General features: G+C 37.3%; 1 protein-coding gene across 1 annotated transcript in view; it reads right to left on the bottom strand.

The window, feature by feature from the left end:
• UTRN (utrophin) overlaps positions 1-24360 on the bottom strand; it is a 705722-nt gene that overhangs the window by 393000 nt on the left and 288362 nt on the right. Inside the window, exons 40-42 of the mRNA XM_044001726.1 lie at positions 9937-10131; positions 8502-8531; positions 4783-4955 (exon numbers count right to left, since the gene is read on the bottom strand). Of these exons, the coding sequence (XP_043857661.1) occupies positions 4783-4955; positions 8502-8531; positions 9937-10131 (398 nt within the window). The remainder of the gene's footprint in view (positions 1-4782; positions 4956-8501; positions 8532-9936; positions 10132-24360) is intronic.

Raw genomic sequence — 24360 nt, 5'->3', positions numbered from 1 at the left:
AAATAATGGTGGAACACAACATCCAAACAAATATATGCAAAGCAAGCTATATACAGGGTGAATAAGAAATAATCAACAGAGACAAGACATTGGAATTAGGAAGGGCTGGGAAGGCTTCCTGTAGAAGATGGAATTTTAGTTAGGACCTAAAGGAAATCAGGGAAGTTGGTACTCACAGCAGAGGAAGTTGAAAGTTCTGGGCATGAGGGACAGCCAGGGAATGCCCAGAAAAACTGAGAGATGGATTGTCTTGTTTGTGGAGCAGCCAGGATCAAAGAGTATGTGGCAGGGGATCAGGTGAAAGAAAACTTGAAAGGTAAGAGGGGGGCTTAGGTTATGAAAGACTGAATGCCAAACAAAGGATTTTGTATCTACTCCTAGAGGCAATAGGAAGCCATCAGACTTTATTGAGCAGGGTGGGGAATAGATGTAATCAAGACCTGCACTTTAGGAAAATCACTTTATTGACTAAATGAAGGATGGACAAAGTGACCTGAACCAGGCAGACCTACCAACAGGCCACTGCAATAATCCAGGGATAAGGTGACAAAAGCCCACATTAGAATGGGGGCAGTGTTCAGAAGAGAGGTGTGGAGGGCATATTTGAGAGATGATAGACCTTGACAACATCTTAAATATGGGGGTGAGAGATGGTAAGGAATCCAGTATGACTCCTAAGCTGTGATCTAGAGAGACCGGGAGGATGGTGTTGACCTGGGGAAGAGGATTTAGGAGGAACAATAATAAGATCCATTTGGGAAATATTGAGTTTAAGATAACTAACGAACATCCAGTTCAAGATTTCTGAAAGGTAGTTGGAGATGCATGTCACATGAACATCTCAGATTGGATGGATGGATTTCAGACTCAACATATCCCAAACAGAACTCAATATTTTTCTCCCCAAATCTCTTCTTCTTCCAAAACTCCCCCCCCCTTTTAGTGTATCAACATCCTCTCAATTAACGAGGCACTCAACCTCATTTCCATCCTCATTCCTAAAACTCTTGATCCTCTCGCTTATCTAATCCATTGCCATATTTTATCACTTCTACCTTTACACCTTATCTTATGCAACCACCCTAGTTCAGGCTCTCATCTCCTCACCTAGGCTGTGGCAATAACTCTTTAACCAGTGTAAAGAATTAATTGTTATTTGAGGTTTTTATGCCTTGGTGCACACTGCCCTGGGGCTCCGCAAACCACATGGTGCTCCACCCACTGGTTGTAGCCATTGCCATGGCGCTCACGTCATCACCACTCGCGCCTGGCAAAATTATAATGATTTGGAAGCCTAGTGAGGGCAGTCATGTGACTGTCAGAGCAGCCAGACAATTGGTTGGGGGCTGTGTGGGGTTTCGGGTAATGGGGAGAAGTTGCCATTCTAGCTGGAAGCTGGAAGGCGACAGGAGCTCTACTGTATATTCTCCACTGATTCCTGGGCGGTGGTATTTCTTCAGGTTGTATAATTTCCCTTTCCCCATTTTATTTCCTTTCCCTTGATCCTACTGATCCTGTTTGTGTGTGTGTGTGTGTGTGTTTTTTTTAAGTTCGTTCTTCTTAAAATAAATCCTGTTCTGTTTTGAGGGAGGCCTCCAGTCTCCTTCCTTGCCCCAATATTGCAGCGAGCCGCTTAGCTAACACTCCCCAATTAAAAATTGGTCCCCACACCAGTCTCCTATCCTAAAATCATTCCACACTACCTTTTACTCTACACTAAGCTGACTAGGTGATTTTTCCCAAAGCGCATATCATGCTGTGTCACGTCTATACTTAATTATGATCTAATAGCTTCCTATTGCCTCCATGACCAAATACAAACTGTTTGACATTTAAAACTCTCCATTATGTGACCCCTTTCTAGCTTTCTTATATTTTATTACCCAGCATGTAGCTTTCTTGTAGCCCCTGGAATATGACACTCCATCTCTCACATCCATATCTTTCCAATGACTGCCCCTCATGCCTGGGATGCTCCATCACCTTTCCTTCACATCCTAGTTTCTCTTGCTTCCTTCAAGAATTAGGGCAAATTCTACATTCTACAAGAAGCCTTTCACAATCCCCTTAGCTGCTAATGTCTTAACCTGTTAGATTTGTTTTTGTTGAGTTCTTTTAATCCTGTCTAATTCTCCATGACCTCATTTCGGGTTTACGTGGCTAAGATAGTGGAGCAGTTTGCCATTTCCTTCTCCAGTTCATTTTACAGATGGAGAAACTGAGACTTACCCAGGGTGACACAGCTAGTAAATGTCTGAGACCAGATTTGAATTCAGGTTCTCTTAAGTCCAGCCCTAATTCTATATCCACCATGCCAATTAGCAGCTTACTCGCTTAGATTCTGTACATATCATATATTCCTTTCCATGTCTGTCAAACTCATTAAACTGTGAGCTACTTAAAGGTGCGTATAGGGTTTTTGCTTTTATTTGATTCCTCAGCCCTTAGCACAGTAGCTGGTACACAGTAGGCTCATTAAAAACACTTACTGGGGCAGCTAGGTGACACAGTGGATAAAGTACTGGTCCTGAATTCAGGAGGACCTGAGTGCAAATCCGGCCTCAGACACTTGACACTTACTAGCTGTGTGACCCTGGGCAAGTCACTTAATTCTCATTACCCCACAAAAAATAAAAACAAACAAACACACACACACACACACACACACACACAACACCACTTACTGAATGACAGATAGAAAAATGTAATTGTTACTCGGGGGAAAAAAAGGCTTTCGTAATCTCATGATCTCTGTAGGTAACCCTAATTTATCTAAGCACTGCTTGTTAAAAGTTGTATTTCTCCTGTCATGTGTTGATTAGCAAGTATTTGAAATTGTCTGATATATGGATTATTTTGTCTCTTGCTTCCCTCTTCCTTCCCTCTGCTGCATAACTCTGGATTCTCTCACAACTTAACCATTCCAGTTAGCATGTATGAGTAAGGGAAAACCAGAGCAGTTATCTTTAATACTGGCTTTAGTTCTGCTACAGAGCAAGTGAAAAGCACTGCCTGCAAAAAAGTTTCCTGATTACAAATGAAGTTCATTATTCATGGCATCTCATCCTTCCCCCCCTCCAAAAGGTCAGATAAAAAATAGCAGACTGCACATCTTAAGAAATTAATTACCAATTGGTGGATAGGATTTTTTTTTTAAACCCATCCATCCATCTCCAATCTAAACATATCAAGCCATTTTAGGATCTGCCACTGTTTGTAGACTTGAAGTGGTTAGAGATCAATATAGCTTAGAAAGAACACAGTGAATAAAATAAATGTCTGTCATCTAGCAAATTAGGAAGCAATGTAAGGCAACTGCTGCTATTTATGTCAAAAAAAAATTTTTCCCCTTCTGGCTTAAGTTCTGTGGAAGCTTAAAATGTGACAACCAGTAGATAGTCTCCCCCACCTCCCAAGCACCTCTGATTGATCACCTTTGCCAATTCCATGTGCCTGTCTAGCCTTAAGTGTAAAAACCTTGCCTTCCTGCACACATTTTCTACATAAATGAAGATTTCCTAGGTTATGACTTAAAATTATTGTCATTCCATCCTTTCCACTAACCCCCTTCTCTGTCACATGGAAACCAATCCAGAATCAGCTCTTCACTTCCTAAGCCGGAATGGTCAATGCCACTTGTCTTCATGGTGGATAGGATTTTAACCATTATCACATTATATATAGAGATGAATAACATCTAATATTTACATAGCTCCTCAAGGTCTGCAAAATGCCTTACTAGTATCATTTTATCTACATAACAAGCCTGGGAGATTGATACTATTATTATCCCCATTTTAAAATTGAAGAAACTGAGGTAGACAAAGGTTAAATGACTTGCCTAGCACTGCATACCTACTAAGTGTCTGAGACTAGATTTGAACTCGGGTATTCCTGACTCAAAGTCCACCACACTATATATGGGGCCACCTATAAAAACTTTCAGGCATATTATTAGTATGAAATGCAACGAGCACCAAACTGTGATATGAACATTAATGACAGACAGCCATGGCCTAGTGGATAGAGAGATCAATTTAGAGTCAGGAAAACCCAGGTCCAAGATTCATCTCTACTACATACCCACAATATGTCTATGAGGAAGTCAATTAATCTGATAGTACCCCAGAAATATCTTTAAGACTATAAATTACAAAACAGATACAAAACTGTACTTCCACATAAAGGACTTTCTTATAAAAAACAAATAATAGGGGCAGCTAGGTGGAGCAGTAGATAAAGCACCAGCCTTGGATTCAGGAAGACCTGAGTTCAAATTCTGCCTTAGACACTTAACACTTGCTAGCTATGTGACCCTGGGCAAGTCACTTAACCCCCATTGCCCCATCAAAAAAAAAAAAAGAAAAAAAGAAAAAAGTTCATCCCACTTCCTCCAAAAAAACCCAACAACAACATATAAATTTTAAATACTTACAAAATAGAAAGTTAGAAAAAACTTTTTTTAAATTACTGAATTATTCATTTGATATGAAATATTAATTTTCATCCTCCCTAATTTGTTACCATATTGGTCCATTATAATCTTTCCAAAAATATTGGCCATAAAGTTTTATACACATGCACACAATTATATGCTGGATAATAATAGCAATTATAGATGCACTTAGATTTTCTATAAGGCAGATTTAGGAAAGAGGCAAGAAATTTAATCACTTGACTAATGTGGGAGGTATGTGTTTTTACTCCTTTTCAAGATCTTTGAGCCTACTCATATTTTTGTCAAAAGTCCTTAATATTAAATATAAGCTAAAATAGACTTACCCTTTTCGATCATTGTACCTTCTATTCAGTCTGTCCCACTTTGCATTCAACTGGGTCAGTCTATCCCCAATCTGAATAGCTTCAGGTCCAGAGACTTCAAGTATAACATCGGGCTGCTTCTCATGAATAGCTGCAATCTGTTCCCCGAGTTTATCCAGGAGATCTTTGATGTTCTATAAACAAAATGTCAGAAGAGATCTGGGTTTGGATACTGCCTCTAACAATTATTACATTAGCTGTATGACCTTGGGCAAGTCAGTTAACCTCTCAAACTTCAATCTCCTCAACTGTGACATCAGAATAAGAATAGCTGTAGCATCTACTTCACAGAACTGCTTGAAGATCAAATAAAGTAATGTGTGTAAAGTGCATTGCAAATTTTAAAGTACTATAGAAATGTTGCCTAATATAATATATAACAATAGCCTTCTCTTTACTTAGGAGACATCATACAGACCATCATTAAACCATAAGCTCCTTAGCAACTATGCTATTTTTCATCTTTGCATTTTCAGGACCTAGCATAGTCCCTTGCATATTGTATATCCATAATAAATGTTGAACAGTATGGATTTCCCATTACGGTGAGCCCGTTCAAGAAAAAGGCTCTGAGAAATTGTCCTGTATATATCTTATATCTTATATATACCCCCTATTTTATGCTTTATTTATTACAATTTGTACATAATTGTTTGCATGTTGTCTACCGTATTTGACTAAGAGATCCTTGAGAACAGTGATTGTTTTGTTATCTTTCTTTATATCCCCAGAGTTAAGCAAATGCCTGGCCCATAGAAGGCATTAAGGATGCTAACTGAGTGGCTGAATATTCTGTGTCTAAAATAGGGGCCAATCATATTCATTTCTGATAAATAATTCTTCCGCTCTTAGGTACTATCAGGATCAAATTAGTACCTGGTAATGTTTTCATCTTCATCGTAATTTTAGTATAATTCAAGTAGATAAGTTAGAATTCAAAACAGGAGGAGCAATTAAAAGCATACACAGTAGCAGAATAAAGAAATGATCACGTCAACTCCAAAGTACGGTATCAATAAAACAGAAGCAATTGGAAAATGGTGCAGCCATTGTATAAAGTGGTTATTTTCTTTTATTCTTAGTGGAAATTACATGTTGTTATTAGTATTTATGTTAAAGCTTTGTGAAACTGCCCAAATTATCAGATGGGCTTTGATTAAGCACCTCCTTGAGGGGTGGGGTGGTGGTGGTGGCAAACAACACAACTTCTCAAAAGGAAAGGGGTTAGAGACGAGCTGATCCAGGTCAGGTGTCTGAAAGCACAACTTGGCAGAAAGTGCAAGAAGAGAGGTCACCTCTAAAGACATAAAAGAAAGGAAAATGGTTTCAGATACTGCCAAGGGACATATATTACGCCAGACCCTGTCCAGAAGAATCAAGGCATTTAATGAACCATAGTAGTACTAATCAGCTTGAGATGGGGAGAACGTTAACCACTACAAGTTATAAAGGCTACTACTATCTAGATGCAGACTGTCTGAGAACAAATTTTCTGTTTTGTGGTTTGTTTGGTTTTTTTTTTCATTTCTCCTCCGTCCCTCAGGTGCTAGTAAAACACTTTATTTAGAAAGCCAACCTGCCTCTTAGGGCAACTGAGGAGAAAAGGGATTTGTCAACATCTAGGTCAAGAAACCTGGCAGAATTAGTGTCACCAGAGGTCACGTTAGGACAGCTGGCAATAGCACAAAGGAAAAGGAATCATTATATCCATAGCTCAGGGATACGAACTAAAATTGTAAACATAAAGGAAATATAGGATAAGACAGTCAGAAGTTCAGTTGTTTAAGTATAATCCACTGCTGTCCTGTCTGGAGTTTTCACTTCACTAGCCAAGATATCAATCATTAAGGGTACAACCTTCAATACCAACTCAACCAGCACAAAACCCCTCACCCACCCCAAAAGGTAACCATATTGTTATGTTGGAGAATATGTGATTGAACATATCATATTTGAGCTACATGAAATTAGACTGTTTCTTGAATGAGGGCATAGCCAGTGGGTACCAATACTGACTGGCTAAATGGAGTCTCAGAAAATCAAAGACAGCTCTTAAGATGAACTGGGTATAAAAATAACCACTTTCAAATGGAGAAGCTAGATACAGGACTGAAGATGAGTCACAGCTCTATGACGCAGGCATAAATGTAGAGATACATAGAGAAGAATGCCACAGTCATTTGAGGTGAGCTCTGAGTCCTACTGCACTAAAAAGAAAACTGCCAAATCCACCAACAAAATTTTAGCAATCAACACACTGCTTCCAATCAGGGGTGTGGGGGAGAGGGGAATAGGGACACCAACCGCATAATATCTCTGCTTCACAACTCTCTGAAATCAGTTTTATATTCTATTCCCTCGAAAAAATCCAAGAAAAATTAGTAAAATACACAGGGGTAACATGAAACTGAGGCCCAAGTTTCAGAGGCCTTTGGGTTCTGGTTTTGGCTTAGCAACTCATTCATTTTGGTGTTACACTGAATTCTTCTTCCAAAAATAAATAAAGTTATCACGTCAACAGCTATCCTCAAAGCTATGCTTTGGGGATCACTTTATATTTGGTAACCATGCAACAGAGTTAGAAAAAGGCTGTTTCAATTAAAACAGCAACAACAACACTACTTAACTAGACCAAATATGACTTCTCTTGGATTAAATCCTAGAGTATTCTTATCACAACAAGATTCCCGTCTGATTCAATTAAGCAGAAAATATTCCAAAAAACAGAAATTACAGCATAATTAGTTCTGAGACTACAAAAAGAAGCCACGAGGCAAAGTGGATCCTTACTGAGAATTAAGAACACCTGGGTTCAAGTCCCACTTCGGGGGACTAGCTGTATAATGCTGAAAAAGTCACTTAACCTTTCATATTCCCTGACAAATGCAACTCCCCAAGACTTTAAGTTACAAAGCCAGTATTGATTTGTATTACAGAGTCAGTTTCCTCACTCAAGAGTTCCTCATACACACAAAATCATAATTCTTCCTTCCACCCTCAAACCCCCATAACAGAAACAGTAACGAGTAGAACAATTCAGAAAGCAGCAGCTATGGTCATTCACCTTAGGAGTGTACTGGGAAGTACTATCATTCTTTGTTTGTTTGTTTGTTTGTTTTGTGGGGCAATGGGGGTTAAGTGACTTGCCCAGGGTCACACAGCTAGTAAGTGTCAAGTGTCTGAGGCTGGATTTGAACTCAGGTACTCCTGAATCCAAGGACGATGCTTTATCCACTGCGCCACCTAGATGCCCCGGTACTATCATTCTTAAAGGAGGTCATAATATATATAAAGCATAAAAGGAATGCATAAATGGGGGGGGGGGCAGGGATTAGTAAGGAAGCCAAGTGAGTTGTTCATGCATGTGGAATTAAGCTTTTATGTATTCAGCCATAAGAAATCATTAACGTTGGTGTTTAAAGCATTATCATTTGTAGGGGCAGGAGGGAATTATAGTATATACCATTTTAAAACTGAGTAAAATCAAAAATACAACAAAATCAATAGTAAAGGAAATAGAGTAAATGATCAATTACTGGTAAAGAATAATACTCAAAAGAATTAAGATAAATGTCCATATATATTTATGGTATATATGGACATGTGTATATGTGTGTATATGCTATATAAACACACATATAATACAACTGATTGAGGCAATGGTTAATACATTATCTTACCTCATCAATGGGATGGTTCATATATCCAACCTGTGCAGAAATTTACTGACATTAAAATTTCTTTGCTCAGTAATTTAATACATTTTATTAAGGAAATTATATTAAATAATCTTCATAATGGAAAAATGCTTATAACTTGTGTAAATAATAATACATTCATCTTTAGTATACCACACTGCAGGAAAGACTAGATTGGAAATTGGGAAGCATGGATTCCAGACCTGGCCCTGCCTCTGACTAGCTATGGGTTAAATAAACTCCAAATTTCCTTCCATGTCTATAATTCTGTGACTAAAAAACCCTGGAATTGATCTTGTTCTGAAACTGTAGTTCTCCATATGATGTACTACTGAATGCTAATGAGTATAAAAACTAACACATTTCAGTCCAGTTCCTGCTATTATTACAAATGCATTCCCCAGGCACTTCTTCACCATGCAGTTTGGCTTGCAGGACCAATATCTTCATCTCTTCCCTGCAATCAATTCCTCCAAGAGAAACTTGGACTCCATCCCCAGGAAGCCCAACTCTGATGGGCAACGGTTTTGTCTGATCTTGCCTAGAACAAGGTTTCCACACCCATTTCCAGACATCTCCTCACCAGGCTACTACATGTCCCGCACCTAACAAACACGCAATTTTTTCTCTTCTCTTTTATATGTATTTGTTGTCTTCTCTTATTAATATTTAAGCTACTTGAGGACAGGGACTATCCCACTTCTTTTTACATCTCCCCAGCACTTAACATGGTTCCTAGAATATAAGAAGTGTTTAATAAATGCCTTACTATCATACTAGCTCTGATTGCTTCTTGGTAGGTATTTGATCTTCAATTCATCTCTCTTGGTTTCAGTTTCTTCACAGGGCTATTGTAGTAATCCAATAAGATTATGTTTGTCAAATGTCATAAAAATTTTAGCTATAGTTATTATCAATAATTACTGCTTTTTTGGTCAATAAATTTAAAAAGAGCAGTAATTTCAAGATACCATAAATTCATTTAAGACATGTAAAAATTCTTAAAGAATTATTTTTTCAATTTAAAAAAAATTTTTTTAAACTCAAAATGTTTCTAATGCATCCCCCTAGGGTGTTCTCAAAATGACCACCAAAGCTGAAATCATGGTAGTTAAAATTATATATGACATTATCAACTGATTACCAAACGTGTCTGTCAGAGAAATAGTTTCATAGCATGTCCCCTGAATTTGCAAAATTTTGTTTGTGTACATAAATAATATCAATTTTTACCTACAAAACTCTAAGAAGTATAATGATATTTACATAGAAGAGATATAAAAAAGGCAGGCTTTTATACCCCTGGTTTTTGGGGGGGGTTTTGGTGTCCTTTTTTCTATGCTGCAGATCAAATAATACGTGGACACTTAAACAAATTGCTATCTTAATATGTCATTTTACTGCTTTTGAGATTTACCTTCAGTGAATCTTCCTGCAAAGAGAAATGTTCATAGATGCCAGTGTTGAGATCTGGAGAATTAAGTAATAGTTCAACATCCGCCATGGAGAGTAAAACTTTGTCAATTTCAGCAAGATAATCAACAGGGAGAGGTGTTGATCTAATCCCAGCAGAATATTGATCAACTGTAACCCTCTGCTGGGTGGGGGTTGCCTGTAAAATTAAAAGAAATATATTAAATGTATACTAATCTAAATGCATACTAAAACATTGCATATATAGTATGTTCCAAACAACTAACAAAAAAACAATGTGTGGTAGACATTTTGCTAAGTGTAAAAATGAAAAATTAAATTTAAAAAACCATGTTCAAGAAGCTAACATTCTATCAAACCAAAGTGTTGTTGTTGTAGAATACATTGACAATTTTTTTAAAAAGCAAAATAGTAGAAATATAGTACTATTGATGAAACAAAATTACACACATAAATACCCTAATATAGCATTTAAAATTTGTACCACTGCAAACTTCTAGCAATCTCATTTCAGTGTTCATTTGAAATAGACTACAAAACAGAATCTAAACATTATTATAATGATCAATCAAGAACATTTATTTGGAAAGGAAAATTTGCTTCCCTTATTTCCCATTTTTTAATCCAAATTATAACACTTCTCAAGCCCTTCACTACTACTTTGTCAAAAATATAAAAAGCTTTAGTATGTTTTTAGATAAATTCTTCTGGGGGGGGGCAGGGCAATGGGGGTTAAGTGACTTGCCCAGGGTCACACAGCTAGTAAGTGTAAAGTGTCTGAGGTCGGATTTGAACTTAGGTACTTCTGAATCCAGGGCCGGTGCTTTATCCACTGCGCCACCTAGCTGCCCCTAGATAAATTCTTAAATATAGTTCTTTAGGAATTACTATAAAAGGGAAGTCAAGAATGGTAAAGTATCTTTTTAACTTTTCTAGTTACAGTTCTACCCTCCAAGAACCTTTCCTTTGATGTCTGCATCATACAAATAAAATCAGGGTGCACAGAACTGGGTTAGTTTTCTTCTTCTTCTTCTTCTTCTTCCTCTTCTTCTTCTTCTTTTTGCAGGACAATGAGGGTTAAGTGACTTGCTCAGGGTCACACACCTAATAAGTGTCATGCGTCTGAGGCTGGACTTAAACTAAGGTCCTCCTTAATCAGGTCCTCCTAGCTGCCTCCAGTTTTCTTCTTTTAAAAAATGCTTTGCCGCTAATAGAAAGGTCCTCTGTGTATTTCACTGGTTCATCAAGAAACTCTGAGGTCCAATTCCATTTACAATATAGATCTGGTAAGATCTCTAATACAACAATAGCTAAATTATACTTCGCAGTGGATTCTAACAACTGCCTTTCCTTTTTCTTGCTTTCAGATATTCATGATTCAAATTTTAAAGATTAAAAGGGAACTCTATGTCATCTGAACAACAGTGACAGTTATAACTTAATGCAGACTCATCAACATGGTACTGGTTTAGTTTAAAATGAAAATGTATGAATTCACATTGATTCTAAATGAAGTGCAATAGCAAGACAAATGTATGAGGTGAAATCAGTTCCATATCATTTTTCCATCTGTACCTACTCTCCTAAATAGTCTTTCAGAATTTGGCAAACTGTCATCGGTGAGCCAAATCCAGCCAACTGCAAGCCAACCTTTATTAAGGAGCAGGCATGCAAAAAGAGGCAGCAGGCTGAATTGGGCATTCAGGCAATAGTTTTCTTTTGAGTCTTGTACAAAATGACTAATATGGAAATGTTTTATATAATTGCATATGAATAACTTATATCTGATTGCTTACCATCCCATGGAGGAGGGAGAAATAGAATTTGGAACTCAAAACTTTTTGTTTTTTTATGTTAAAAATGTTGATGAGAGAGAAATACCACTTTAGGCTTACAGAATATCTGACTACTAATGTGGTAAGCTATTAACGTTTTTTTTTGGTCCCTTTCCTGTTTCTGGTTGGGATTTTTTAAGTCAACTTTTGAACTGGTAACTCCATTTCTGGGTATTGTTCAAAGGAGGTTAAAAAAAGGTCTCTAGTACCTAAATACTTGTAAGAGGAATTTTTCTAGTATCAAAAAAAAGTGTGAGGGAGGAGAAAATGAGTGCTCTGCAATTGAGGAAAGGCCCAACAAACTACAGCATTTAAATATGCTAGAATACTACTATGTCATGTGGGATGAGGTTTAAGAACTATTGCAAAGTGAAGAACCAAAAGAAAAATATACAAAACTACGAAATATCTAAACTGAAACAATCCTGAAAAGCTCTGATCAATTGTAATAATCAACCTTGAACCATGAGATTTACTTTCCTCCTCTATAAAAGAAATTTGAGGGGCAGCTAGGTGGTGCAGTGGATAGAGCACCATCCCTAGAGTGAGGAGGACATGAGTTCAAATCTGACCTCAGACACTTAACACTTAATAGCTGTGTGACCCTGGGCAAGTCACTTAACCCCAATTGCCTCACCAAAACAAAACAAAATAAAAACCAATTTTGGGGGCAGCTAGGTGACGCAGTGGATAGAGCACTGGCCCTGGGTTCGGGAGGACCTGAGTTCAAATCTGACCTCAGACACTTGACACTTACTGGCTGTGTGACCCTGGGCAAGTCACTTAAGCCCAATTGCCCTGCAAAAAACAAAAACAAAAGAAATTTGAGATTATAGGTTTAAAAAAACATATGGTATTTGCTGTCACACAGGATTGTGCTACAAAGTGGGGAAATCATATTGGGAAATGCTTATAGAGTAAAAATAAGAAATCTAAAAGTATTCATATACTTAAATACTTTAGGCAAAAATTAAAGCATTGATAAATACCACCCCATCCAAAAAATGTGCAGTTTCAATAACAGATCATTTAAAGATCTACCTAATTCAGGCATTCATTCAAACTCCAAAGACATAACAATAGTACAAGGTCATAGATTTAGATCTGGAAGGCACCTTACATACCATAAAGTCCAATCATCTCATTTTATAAGATGAGGAAATCAAGGCAGAGAGAGAGGCAAAATTCATTGATCAAGGTAAGAAAGGTTTTAAGTAGAAAAGCCAGAATTCCACCCCAAGTCCTTTAACTCCAAATGCAGTGCTCTTGCCATTGGACCAAATAATCAATCAGGTCTATACTGCACACCCAGTGTTCGTGTTGATCAAACAGACAATAATGCTGAGTTCATATATTACATATTTAGGACTGTAGATTTGTATGTATTAGTGTGTATATGTTTTTCAGTCACAAGTGTGTATGAATATTTTAAAAAATATTTAATTTATTCAGAAATCTGGATGGGAGAAAAACTTTCTTCTTCACTGATATAAGAGAATATAAGCTTTAAAATGCTTGCCAGAACATTTCAGCTTGAATGCATTATATTTTTTAAAAATCATAAATCCCAGCCAACTTGCTTTCTCTTCTTTTAAGTCCAAGGAAAAAAGGAAGATATAGGGGCAGCTAGGTGGCACAGTTGATAGAACATTGGCCCTGGAGTCAGTAGGACCTGAGCTCAAATCCAGCCTCAGACACTTGATACTTACTAGCTGTGTGACCCTGGGCAAGTCATTTAACCCCAATTGCCCCCCCCCAAAATATAGTAGTTATTCTGGAGAGCAATTTGCAACTATGCTTAAAGGGCTATGGGACTGTGCATACCATTTGACCCAGTAATACCACTACTAGATCTGTTTCCCAAAGAAATCATAAAAAAGGGGAAATGACCCACAAGAACAGAAATATTTGTAGCAGCTCTCTTTGTGGTGGAAAAGAATTGGAAATCAAGGGAATGTCTATCAATAGGGGAATGGTTAAACAAGTTGTGGTATATGAATGTAATGGAATACTATTGGGCTGTAAGAAATGGTGAGCAGGCAGATTTCAGAAAAACTTGGAAAACCTTAAGTGGACCTATGCTGAGTGAAGTGAGCAGAACCAGGAGAACACTGTGCACAGCAACAGAAATATTGCGTGATGATCAACTGTGATAGACTTAACTCTTCTCAGCAATACAGTGATCCAAGACAACTCCAAAGGACTCATGATGGAAAATATTCTCCACATCCAGAAAGAAATACTGTGAAATCTAGATGCAGATTGAACGATACTGTTTCTACTTTTTTTTTAAGGTTTTTCCCTTTTGTTCTGATTCTTTCACAATATAACAGATTGTTTTCTGTCTTGGGAAGGGCAGGAAAGGGAAGGAGAGAGAAAAATGGGAAACTAAAAATCTTATGAAAACAAATGTTGAAAAAAAGTTTTTTAAAAAAGGAAAAAGGAAAACAAATGTTGAAAACTATCTTTACATGTAAATATAAAATAATAAAATACTTTTATGATTAAAAAAACTGGGAGTTCTCAACACTGATAAAACCGAAGGGCTAGAAAACAATATATATTTATGTATACATGGAGGAAAAAAGAAAAATAAAAACAGAGGCATTTGAGGCAAGGTAGGATTTGGAGGGAGAGGATCCACATTCATGGTATTTTTGAGCCACAAACTAGAATCATTATGGCAGGGCTCCAAAATAACCAACCTCCAAAATAGTCCAACTTCATCTTAAATTTAAAGACCCAACAGGATTAAGTGACTTGCCCCAACATCACAGAGGAAGTAAATGAAAGAATGAAGATTTCAAGTCAATTCCTCTGAATCCCAACTCACCTTTCTATACTGGGTACTACATTGCTCTGGTCTCTGCCATTCATTATATACATCTGAGCAAGTCATTTAGAAGCCCAGGTAACACATTTGTAAAATGAGAGGGGGTTAGATTAAATTATCAATAAAGTCTCAACTGCTTTTAAATCTCTAGTACTCTAAGATGAAAAAAGAGATTTTAACCCCTTCAAATATTCAAAATTTCCATCTGGCAATATTAATCATGGCCTAATTCAGAAGCCATCTCCTTTAGGAAAACTATTGTTACTTGGTAGGGCAGAAAGGCACTAAATATAGTACTGAAATAGTCTCCTTATATGCACTTAATTTGAAATATAATTAACAGGTTGTTTCCTCTTCTGCTATGACTATGTGATAGCAGATTAATTGTTAACGGTAATTAGTAAAAAAGAATTCTACTCCAGTTTTCAGGTAAGAACTATGATCCTGTGGAATGTTTCTAAATATTTATTTAAAATTAAATTGAAGCTCTAAACTCACTATACTAGGGGATTTCATGATCTTGAGACACAAGTCCAAGAATCCTGTAATGGGGTCAGTTTGTGCTACACAAAGAAAGCTCTATATTAAACTTAAGAAAGTTAAATTTATTAAGTCTGCTACTGTTTTTATTCAGACTTAAAGAACAATCTAGGTGAGAATATTTTTTCTTCTTAATATGTTGACAGAGGCAGTGAGGTAGTTTAGGAGTAAAAATATGTTTTTTATATGCTCAAAATAGCTCTTTCTCCCAAAGAGTCATCAATCAAAATGTCCTCTAAGATTTTATCCAACTCTTACTTCCAGGTAATTTTACTTTTGGAGAAGACTCCTAATACAAAGGGTCATAAAACATTTTAGGTTTTATTATTTATATGAAGCAGTAAGAATTACATAATGATTTTTGGACTAGAAAAATAATTTAGTACATTTAAGAAAGGTGAAATAATTCCATACGTTAAAGGAACTCATCAGAAAAAGTCAAAAGAAGATAAAAATATCTGAGCATTTTAATAAATAGCAGAAGTGTGACACACAGTAGGTACTTTTAAATGGCTGCTGATTGACTTATGGTAGTGCCCTTCATTTTATGCAGCAGATATCATACTGGAGAGATCCAGAAAAGGACATTTTGTGTCATTTAAAATATACCCTAACTGCACTTCAGGAAATGAATATTTAATAGAAGTTAGTAAAGTCAATAGAATGCAAAAGTTGTAAAACTTTTAAATTTACCAGGTTTTTTGTTTTTGTTTTTTTAGTTTGGACGTTGGTTAAGTGGAAAAGGGCCTGGATTCAGAGACTTAGGCTAAAATTCTAGTCCGCCATTTATTCACAATGTGATTTTAAGAGAAACTCACTGAACTTTTGGGGCATACAAATGATGACATGGGACCAGAGCTCAGAATCATCTCCTAGAGATGATAGTTAAACCCATAAGAGCTGATGAATTTACAAAGAGAAAGTAAAAAAGAAAAGATCCTAAAACAGATTCATGGGGAACACTCACAGTTTAGAAGAAGATATGGGCGGGGGGGTGGGGGGTGGGGGCGTAGCTAGGTGGTGAAGTAGATCAAGCACTGGCCCTGGATTCAGGAGGACCTGTGTTCAAATCCGACCTCAGACACTTGACACTAACTAGCTGTGTAATCCTGGGCAAGTCACTTAATCCCCACTGACTCACAAAAAAACAAACAAAACCAAAAAAGAATAAAAGAAAAAAAAGCAAAAAAAAAAAAGCAGAGATAGGATGATGAGTCAGCAAAGGAGAGGAAGGTACAAAACCAGGAGAGAGCAGTGTCATGAAAACTCAAAGTAGAAAGAGAATCCAGGAGAAGATTGGTAGGGTCAATAGTTTCAAATGTAGCTAGTATGTTGAGAAGAATTAAGATGAAGAAAAGACCATTTGACTAGGCGAGCAAGATATCCTTGGCCCACTAGAAAGTAACTTGAAATTAAGTTCAAAGAATTAAGAAACTTTGCATACTCTCTGACCCAGTAATACTGAGCCTATAACACAGAAATCACAGAAAGCATCAATATGTGCAGAACCTTTTGTAGCAGCTTTTTTTTGAAGTAGCAAACAAATGGAAAGTAAGGAAATGTTTATCAAATAGAGAATGGCTGGGGGGCGGCTAGGTGGCGCAGTGGATAAAGCACTGGCCCTGGATTCAGGAGTACCTGAGTTCAAATCCGGCCTCAGACACTTGACACTTACTAGCTGTGTGACCTTGGGCAAGTCACTTAACTCCCATTGTCCCACCAAAAAAAAAAAAAACCACAACACACAAAAAAAATAGAGAATGGCTAAACAAACAGGTATATGTATCTGAATGTAATGAAATTATATTATGGCATAAGAAATGATAAAATAGATGGCTTCAAAGAAATTTGTAGCAGACTTGAAGAGCAGAGTGAGCAGTACATAACAATATTTATAATAAAAATATCAAACAATTTTAAAAAGGATAACCCTGATAAACACAAATGACTTTGAATAATTTCCAAAGATAAATGCATGCTACTTAACTCCTGATAGAGAGGTGATAGACTTGGATACAAAATGAGATATAGTTTTGAGATACATGAAATTCAGGAATTTTTTTTACTTGACTATAAATATTTGTCACAAAGGTTTTCTTTTTTTAACTCAAGGGTAGAGAAAGGAGGAGGGAAAGAAAATAAATTTTTGCTAATTGACAAAAACACATTTTTTTTAAAGGGAGAGGATTGGTAACTTTGTTGAGAATAGATTCAGTTGAGTCAATAAGTTCAAAGTCAGCAAAGAGTTGAGGAGTAAGAAAAGAGGGTGTGGAAAAAGTGAGTATAGACAACTGTTTACAAGGACTTTGGCTGAAAAAGATACAAAACAATATCTTGGTGATGATTAGTCAAAGATTTTTAAGGACTAGTGAGACAGGTTCATTCAGAGGTCATAGGGAAGGAAATCATTGCTAGGGAAAGGTTCAAAAATCAAAAAGAAAGAGTATAATTGAGGATGCAATCTGCTGGAGTTGATGGGAAGAGAAAGAATCAAGTGTACATGCATAAGGGTTAGCTTTGGCAAAAACAGTCACCTCTTTATCAGAAACTAGGGGAAAGAATAAGAGAATAAAAAAATGCCGAGGGTTTCTGTGATGAAGAGAATAGGAAAAAAGGAAGTTCAAGTCAAATGAGCACAATTTATTCAGTAAACTAAGTCAAGGTTCTCAACTGGGGTTTGAGGGTGAGAGGCATGCCCTCTGGCTTTTAGAAGGAAAGATATTAAGAAAATAGAAAAAATAAAATATACATAAATATAGCTGCCATTTTCAGAGAAGTGCTATCTAAATATGAAGCTATTCTCCACAAAGCATGGTCAAACCAAAATACTCCACTACCTAGTATTAAAAGGAAGGAATAGTTTATAAATCATAACACTACTATGACCCATTTATTCATTATCTGAATGATTTATACTTACAGGGAGTCTATATTATAAAAGCATTTCCCTATATTTATAAAGAATCACATCAAGTTTTTATGATTTCATTCCTGGTATGTAAATTCGGGGAAGTCAATACTAAAACATATTGCAATGTCAAAATTATATCCCATCTAGATATCTAATGTAAGTAGTATAAACCCATATATACAAAGGGAGTTAATATTACTGGCTGCAAATACATCTTACTATACTGGCACTGCAAACAGGAATGAAACCTCCTTAGTGGGAAAAACAGAACTCATTTTAACTGAAATATTACTTCAGTCTGTAGCTGATACTATTGAAAACATCTACCTTGAAATCAGTTGGGATGTGAAGACTAATTACACACTTAAGAAAATTCCCCTACCCAAACAAGGTAAAAACTGACCAAGTTGAAGAATTTCCCCAAAGTTCCAACTGCAATAACTGACTCTTCCCTTTTTTTTTTTTCAATTCGAAAAGGGCATACTCTTGACAGCACATGACAAGGAAATTCAGACGTGCTAGTATCATAAACCTGTCCCAAAAGCATGAAAACTATCTATATGCTACTGAACCTCAGAATCTTAAGAGCTTAAGTATTATCATCAGGACACACACAAAGGAAAAGAAATCAATATACACATATACATGAGTTCCTGCATGCGCGCACACGCGCACACATACACACACACACACACACACACACACACACACACACACACACACACACACACACACGGAGGCTGGCTGGGAAAGTCCTGACATAAATGTTTGCAATTTAATCATATATACACACACACCATCATCTTATTAAAAGCACAATCCTGTGACATAGGTACTAAAAGTATAAGTATCTTCATTTTAAAGATAAGGAAACGGGTCCAGAGAGTGGCTTACCCAAGATCACATAGCTAATGCCAGAGGTAGAAAGTGAACCTAGATCTACCTGACTTCAAGTAGGAAATTTATTATGTTATAAAATTCTCTTTGATAATCCAATTACAGATAATAAATCTGGCATCCAGAGGCAAAACAGAAGACTGAAATATGAATATGAGGATAGTAGAAATTAACATAGATAAGGAAATGAGATTAAGTATTATCAGGAAGAAAAGCTTAAAGGTCAAGCTCTGTGCTAAGCACTAAGGATAACGAAAAAAGGCAAAAAACCATCCCTGACCTCAAGGAGTGTACAATCTAATTGGGGAGACAACATGCAAACAAATATATACGAAGCAAACTATATATGGATAAACAGGAAATAACAGAGACAAGGTACTGGAAATATGAGGGGTTGGGGAAAGCTGCCTGTGGAAGGTAGGATTTTATATGGGAGGTCAATAATTGCAGCAGAGAAGGGAGAGTGTTCCAAGCATGAAGGACAGCCAGCAAATGCCTGGCGACCGGAGATGGAGTTTCTTGTTTGTGGAACAGCCATGAGGCCAATGTAACTGTATTAAAGAACACGTGTTGGGGAGTAAGGTGTAAAACAACTAGAAAAGTAGGAAGGGGTTAGGTTATGAGGGGCTTTGAAGACCAAACAGAGCATTTTGTATCTGTTACTAGAGAAAATAAGAAGCCACTGGAGTTGGGGGGAGATGGGGGGGGGGGCGTGGGGAGGTGCTGCGGGGGGAGAATGGAATATGTGTGTGACATGACCAGACTTGCATTTTTAGAAAATCACCTCAGTGCTTGAATAGATTGAAGTGAGAATGAAAGGAGGCAGGCAGAACAACTAGCAAGCTATTGTAGTAAGGCATGAGTTGATGAGAGCCAATTCTTTGACACATCCACTGCAGCAGTTCTACTCAACCTTCTTAACCCATGTGACTCTTCTTCATGCCCTACAAAATTTTTAAAGGGTACACATGGGACAGAGCCAAGATGGCGGGGGAAAGGCATCAAACGCACAGAGCTCCTGATAGAATTACCCCAAAAACAGCAATAAAAGAACCCCTGGAGCAGAAAAACCCACAAAAATATGGGCTGAGATTATTTTCCAGCTATAGATAGATAAAAAGGGGTCTAGCTGGGCTGTGAGTAAAGTCCAACCCGGCGATTGTGCCGACAGAGACCCCAGGACGCCATACCAGAGGAACTTAACTCCGGAGCCTGAGAATCGAGCTGTAGCACCAGTGTCTTCTGGAACAGAGCTTGTGGGTGAGAGGGCTGAATGGCTGACAGGGGGGGGCGGAGTGCAGGGGTATCAGTGGGACCTAGGGAGAAATTCAGCTGTCCCACCCCAGCAGGGAACCAGGAAGAAATCCTGAGCGGTAGGAGGCCCAGGTAGGGGAGGGGCACAGGCTCCTTGAAGCTAAGAACCACCACAGTGGTCTACTGGCTGGTTGACTAGCAAGTTGGCTTGAGTTTATCCTCGGACCAGAGAACAGGCCAGGTGAGAGAAAAACCTGCCCTCCCTCAAACCAAAACACCTGGGACCCTCGGAAGCTGGAGACAGTAGTGTAGCCTAGAAAAAGGACCCCCCAGCTGTCAAGTAAAAGATGAGCAAGCAAAGAAAGTTCAGAACTATAGAAAGTTTCTTCAGTGACAAGGAAGATCAAGGTGTACCCTCAGAAGAGGAAAACAGCCTCAGGGCACCTACATCCAAAACTTCCAAGAAAAATGTGAACTGGTCTCAGGCCATGGAAGTTCTCAAAAGGGACTTTGAAGAGAAAGTAGGAGAGATAGAAGGAAGATGTAGAAAGAGGGAGGAAAGAATGGAAACAGAAATGAGAGCAATGCAGGAAAGTCATTAGAAAAAAGTCAACAGTTTGAAAAGTCAAATGGAAAAGGAGATAAAAAAGCTGTCTGATGAAAATAATTGCCTAAGAATTAGGATTGAACAAATGGAAGCTAGTGACTTTATGAGAAACCAAGACATGGTAAAGCAAATCCAGCTGAATGAAAAAATAGAGGGCAATGTGAAATATCTCCTTGGAAAAACAGCTGACCTGGAAAATAAATCCAGGAGAGAAAGGGTACACACAGAGGAATAACCAAGAAACCATTGTCCTAATGATATAAAATAGTATCACCTTAAATTTTGTAAAATTCATAGTTGGAAAAACAGTCCGTGTCTTCTCATTTGAGAAGAATGAGATAAAGGATACTATTATATTTTAATCCTCACAATACATAGAAAGACAGATGATTTACTAAGCACTTACTATGTGACAGGTACCATGCTAAGTTTTAAGGATACATGTACAAGCAAGCAAGTCAGTTCCTTGCCTCAAGGGATCTAAATGACCCAGTGGATAAAGAACAAGACTTGGAGTCAGGAAGACCAAAGTTCAAAACTTGCCCCAGACACTAGCTGTGTGATTGATGTAAGTCATTTAAACTTCTCTTTCCTTTAGTTACCTCATCTATAAAATAAGAATAATGATGGCACATACTCAAAAGACTGCAAGGATCAAAGAGATGATATGTAAAAATATTTGCAACCCTTAAAGCACTATATAAATACTGGCCATTATAATCTTTATTGTTATTATTATCATCATTATTATATCCTAATAGGGAAAGATAATACATAAAAGGGAAGTAAAAGTGGGAGCAGGGAATTGCATAGTTCAGGAATTGTGGAAATTAAGTCACATGGAAGCTTGGCCCTCAAGGAGCTCACATGTTAATGACAGAGAAATAACTCAAACAACTATGCACAAACAAGATGTATGCATATTGGAAATAATCTCATAAACATTAAAAGTTGGGGGGGGCAGCTAGGTGGCGCAGTGGATAAAGCACCGGCCCTGGATTCAGGAGTTCCTGAGTTCGAATCCGGCCTCAGACACTTGACACTTACTAGCTGTGTGACCTTGGGCAAGTCACTTAAGCCCCATTGCCCTGCCAAAAAAAAAAAGGGGGGGGGGGGACCAGAAAAGACTTCTTGCAGAACACTGGGATTATTCTGGGAAAATTTCCCTTCTAGAAAAACAAAAATCTTCCTTCCAGTAAGAATCACGAATTTGTGACCCTTTAGGGTAAAAGGAAATAATGCCTCTTTATGATATCCTTTAAAATATTTGAAAACAGTGATTACCATCACCCCCAAGTCATTGGTATTCCAAGTTCCTCCAAACAGTTCTCAAATGGAAATGTTTTGAATCTACTCACGAACCCAATCACCCTCCATTGAATATATCAAGTGTATCAGTGTCCTTACTAAAGTGTGGTGCTTACAAATGAACATAATACTCCAAAAGTTGTTTGACTACAGGAATTATAGCAAGACTATAATTCTTCCTTTTCCATATCATGCCTATATTAATGCAACCTAAGATCCCATTAGCTTTTCATTCTTTCTTATCATATTACTACTTCCATGGCAGAATTCAAGCTCCTATCTTGGGTGGCAGGACTATCTTACAACTAAGTATTTACCATAGCCAGTTCAAACCCAGACAGACCAAACTATGTCTCAGTCATTTTCAATAAACCATGACCCTGTGTTCTAGCCTTCAACTCAAACCAAGAACTCAAAATTCTACCCTGGACCCTGGGCCTCTGAATGTTAAACATTCATCAAAAATAGATGGAACCTGGGGCAGCTAGGTGGCGCAGTGGATAGAACACCGGCCCTGGAGTCAGGAGTACCTGAGTTCAAATCCGGCCTCGGACACTTAACACTTACTGGCTGTGTGACCCTGGGCAAGTCACTTAACCCCAATTGCCTCACTTAAAAAAAAAAAAAAGTTAAAAAAAAAATAGATGGAACCTAAACCCATCCTGTTATTTCATCTTCAGGCCAACTGATACAGGAGTATTCTTCTTCAACTTTCCAGCTCTAGCTCCAAGAACTATAATCAAATCACAATTACCATTCCTGGAAAGGAGGGGATAATCAATTGCCCTATGTTTCTTGTCACTATCCCTGTAACTGCCCTGTGCAAAACATTCCTCCATGGCCACTACTCAGCTATATGCATTGTTTTCCCTTACTAGAATAAAAGTTGCTCAAGTATAAAAACTGTTATGTTTCCTTGTTTTTTTATCCCTAAAGCTTAGCACAATATCTGGCATATAGTAAGCACTTAATAAACACTTCTGCATTTATTCCTTCATTGAATAGCTAACATTTATAGAGAAACTTAGGGTTTGCAAAACTTTACATATGCTATCTCATTTGATCTATAGAGTCCACTAAAATACCTAGATCCTTTTCCCATGATGCATTAATCTAGCTTACAATCTACCATTATATACTTTTACAGTTGATTTTATGGAGTCAAGTATATGCCATTACTTTTATTCCTAAGTGTTTTGGTTTTTGTTTTGTTTTTTAAACTGGGACATTCAACAAACTAGAGTCTCCCAGAATTTCTCTTATTGTTCATGATTTTTACAGTCCCTGACAATACTTCAGCAATCCCATCAGCTAACTCTTCCAGTACCTTGAGACATCGTTTACCTAGACCTAGTGACCTATACTAATTAAGGACAGTCTGATATTACATTACTATTTCTCTATTTACTATGCCTTAAAATTCCTAATTAGCCACTTTGGGTCTCTTCCTCACCATAAGACCGGTCTTCATGATAGGAGAAAAAAAAAAAAAGGAGCAGAGTAGAATGAGAAGCTTTACTTTCTCTCAACCATTTTATTACCCTATTCAACCTTCTTTTTCCTTCATTTCTTCCTTTCTTTTTTATAATAAGAAATTTTATTTTACCCTAAAAGCCTGGATCCCTACAAGCCTTCCAGCTTCCTTGAGTTAATTTCCCTTGTGGAACCTCAAGTGATGGAATTTTACCTATTCTTGCTCTTAATACTTTAGGATCCATGCTACTAAATCCCCAAGTACACATCGCACTATGTCCAGTGTCCCCTTCCTTCTAAATTAAAAGTACTTAGTCAATTACTCCAAAAAACATAAGTCCTTTCTATTTCAGCAACCAGTTCCTCCTCACTGATCAGAATCAAATGCAGAATAGCAGCTCAATAGGTTTCTGCTTACTGAAAGATGAAACCATCAGCAAGACAACTTTCTAAAGCTATTCTACATGTACTACATTTTGGCTTTGTTTTAAAATTAAAACGGCCTAAATTAGAACATTACAAAAGATATATTTGACACTTGCTATTAAAAAAAAAGTACAGTTAATATTTATGTTGACACAGACATAAATTGTGGTACAATTAAAATTGTAAATTGTAAAATTGTATCTGAATTATCATTCCAAGTGTTTTATAACATTTAAAGACCATGACAATAATCAACATTATAGAATAAAAGTTAACACTTTTGTCATTACAAAAAGTACAGCTAATAATATTTATGCTGAGAG

This window comes from Dromiciops gliroides, chromosome 4 (assembly GCF_019393635.1).
Source record: "Dromiciops gliroides isolate mDroGli1 chromosome 4, mDroGli1.pri, whole genome shotgun sequence".
NCBI classification, from domain to species: Eukaryota; Metazoa; Chordata; class Mammalia; order Microbiotheria; family Microbiotheriidae; genus Dromiciops; species Dromiciops gliroides.
Note: the sequence above shows the minus strand (reverse complement) of the source record. Positions and strands in the feature narration are given on the sequence as shown.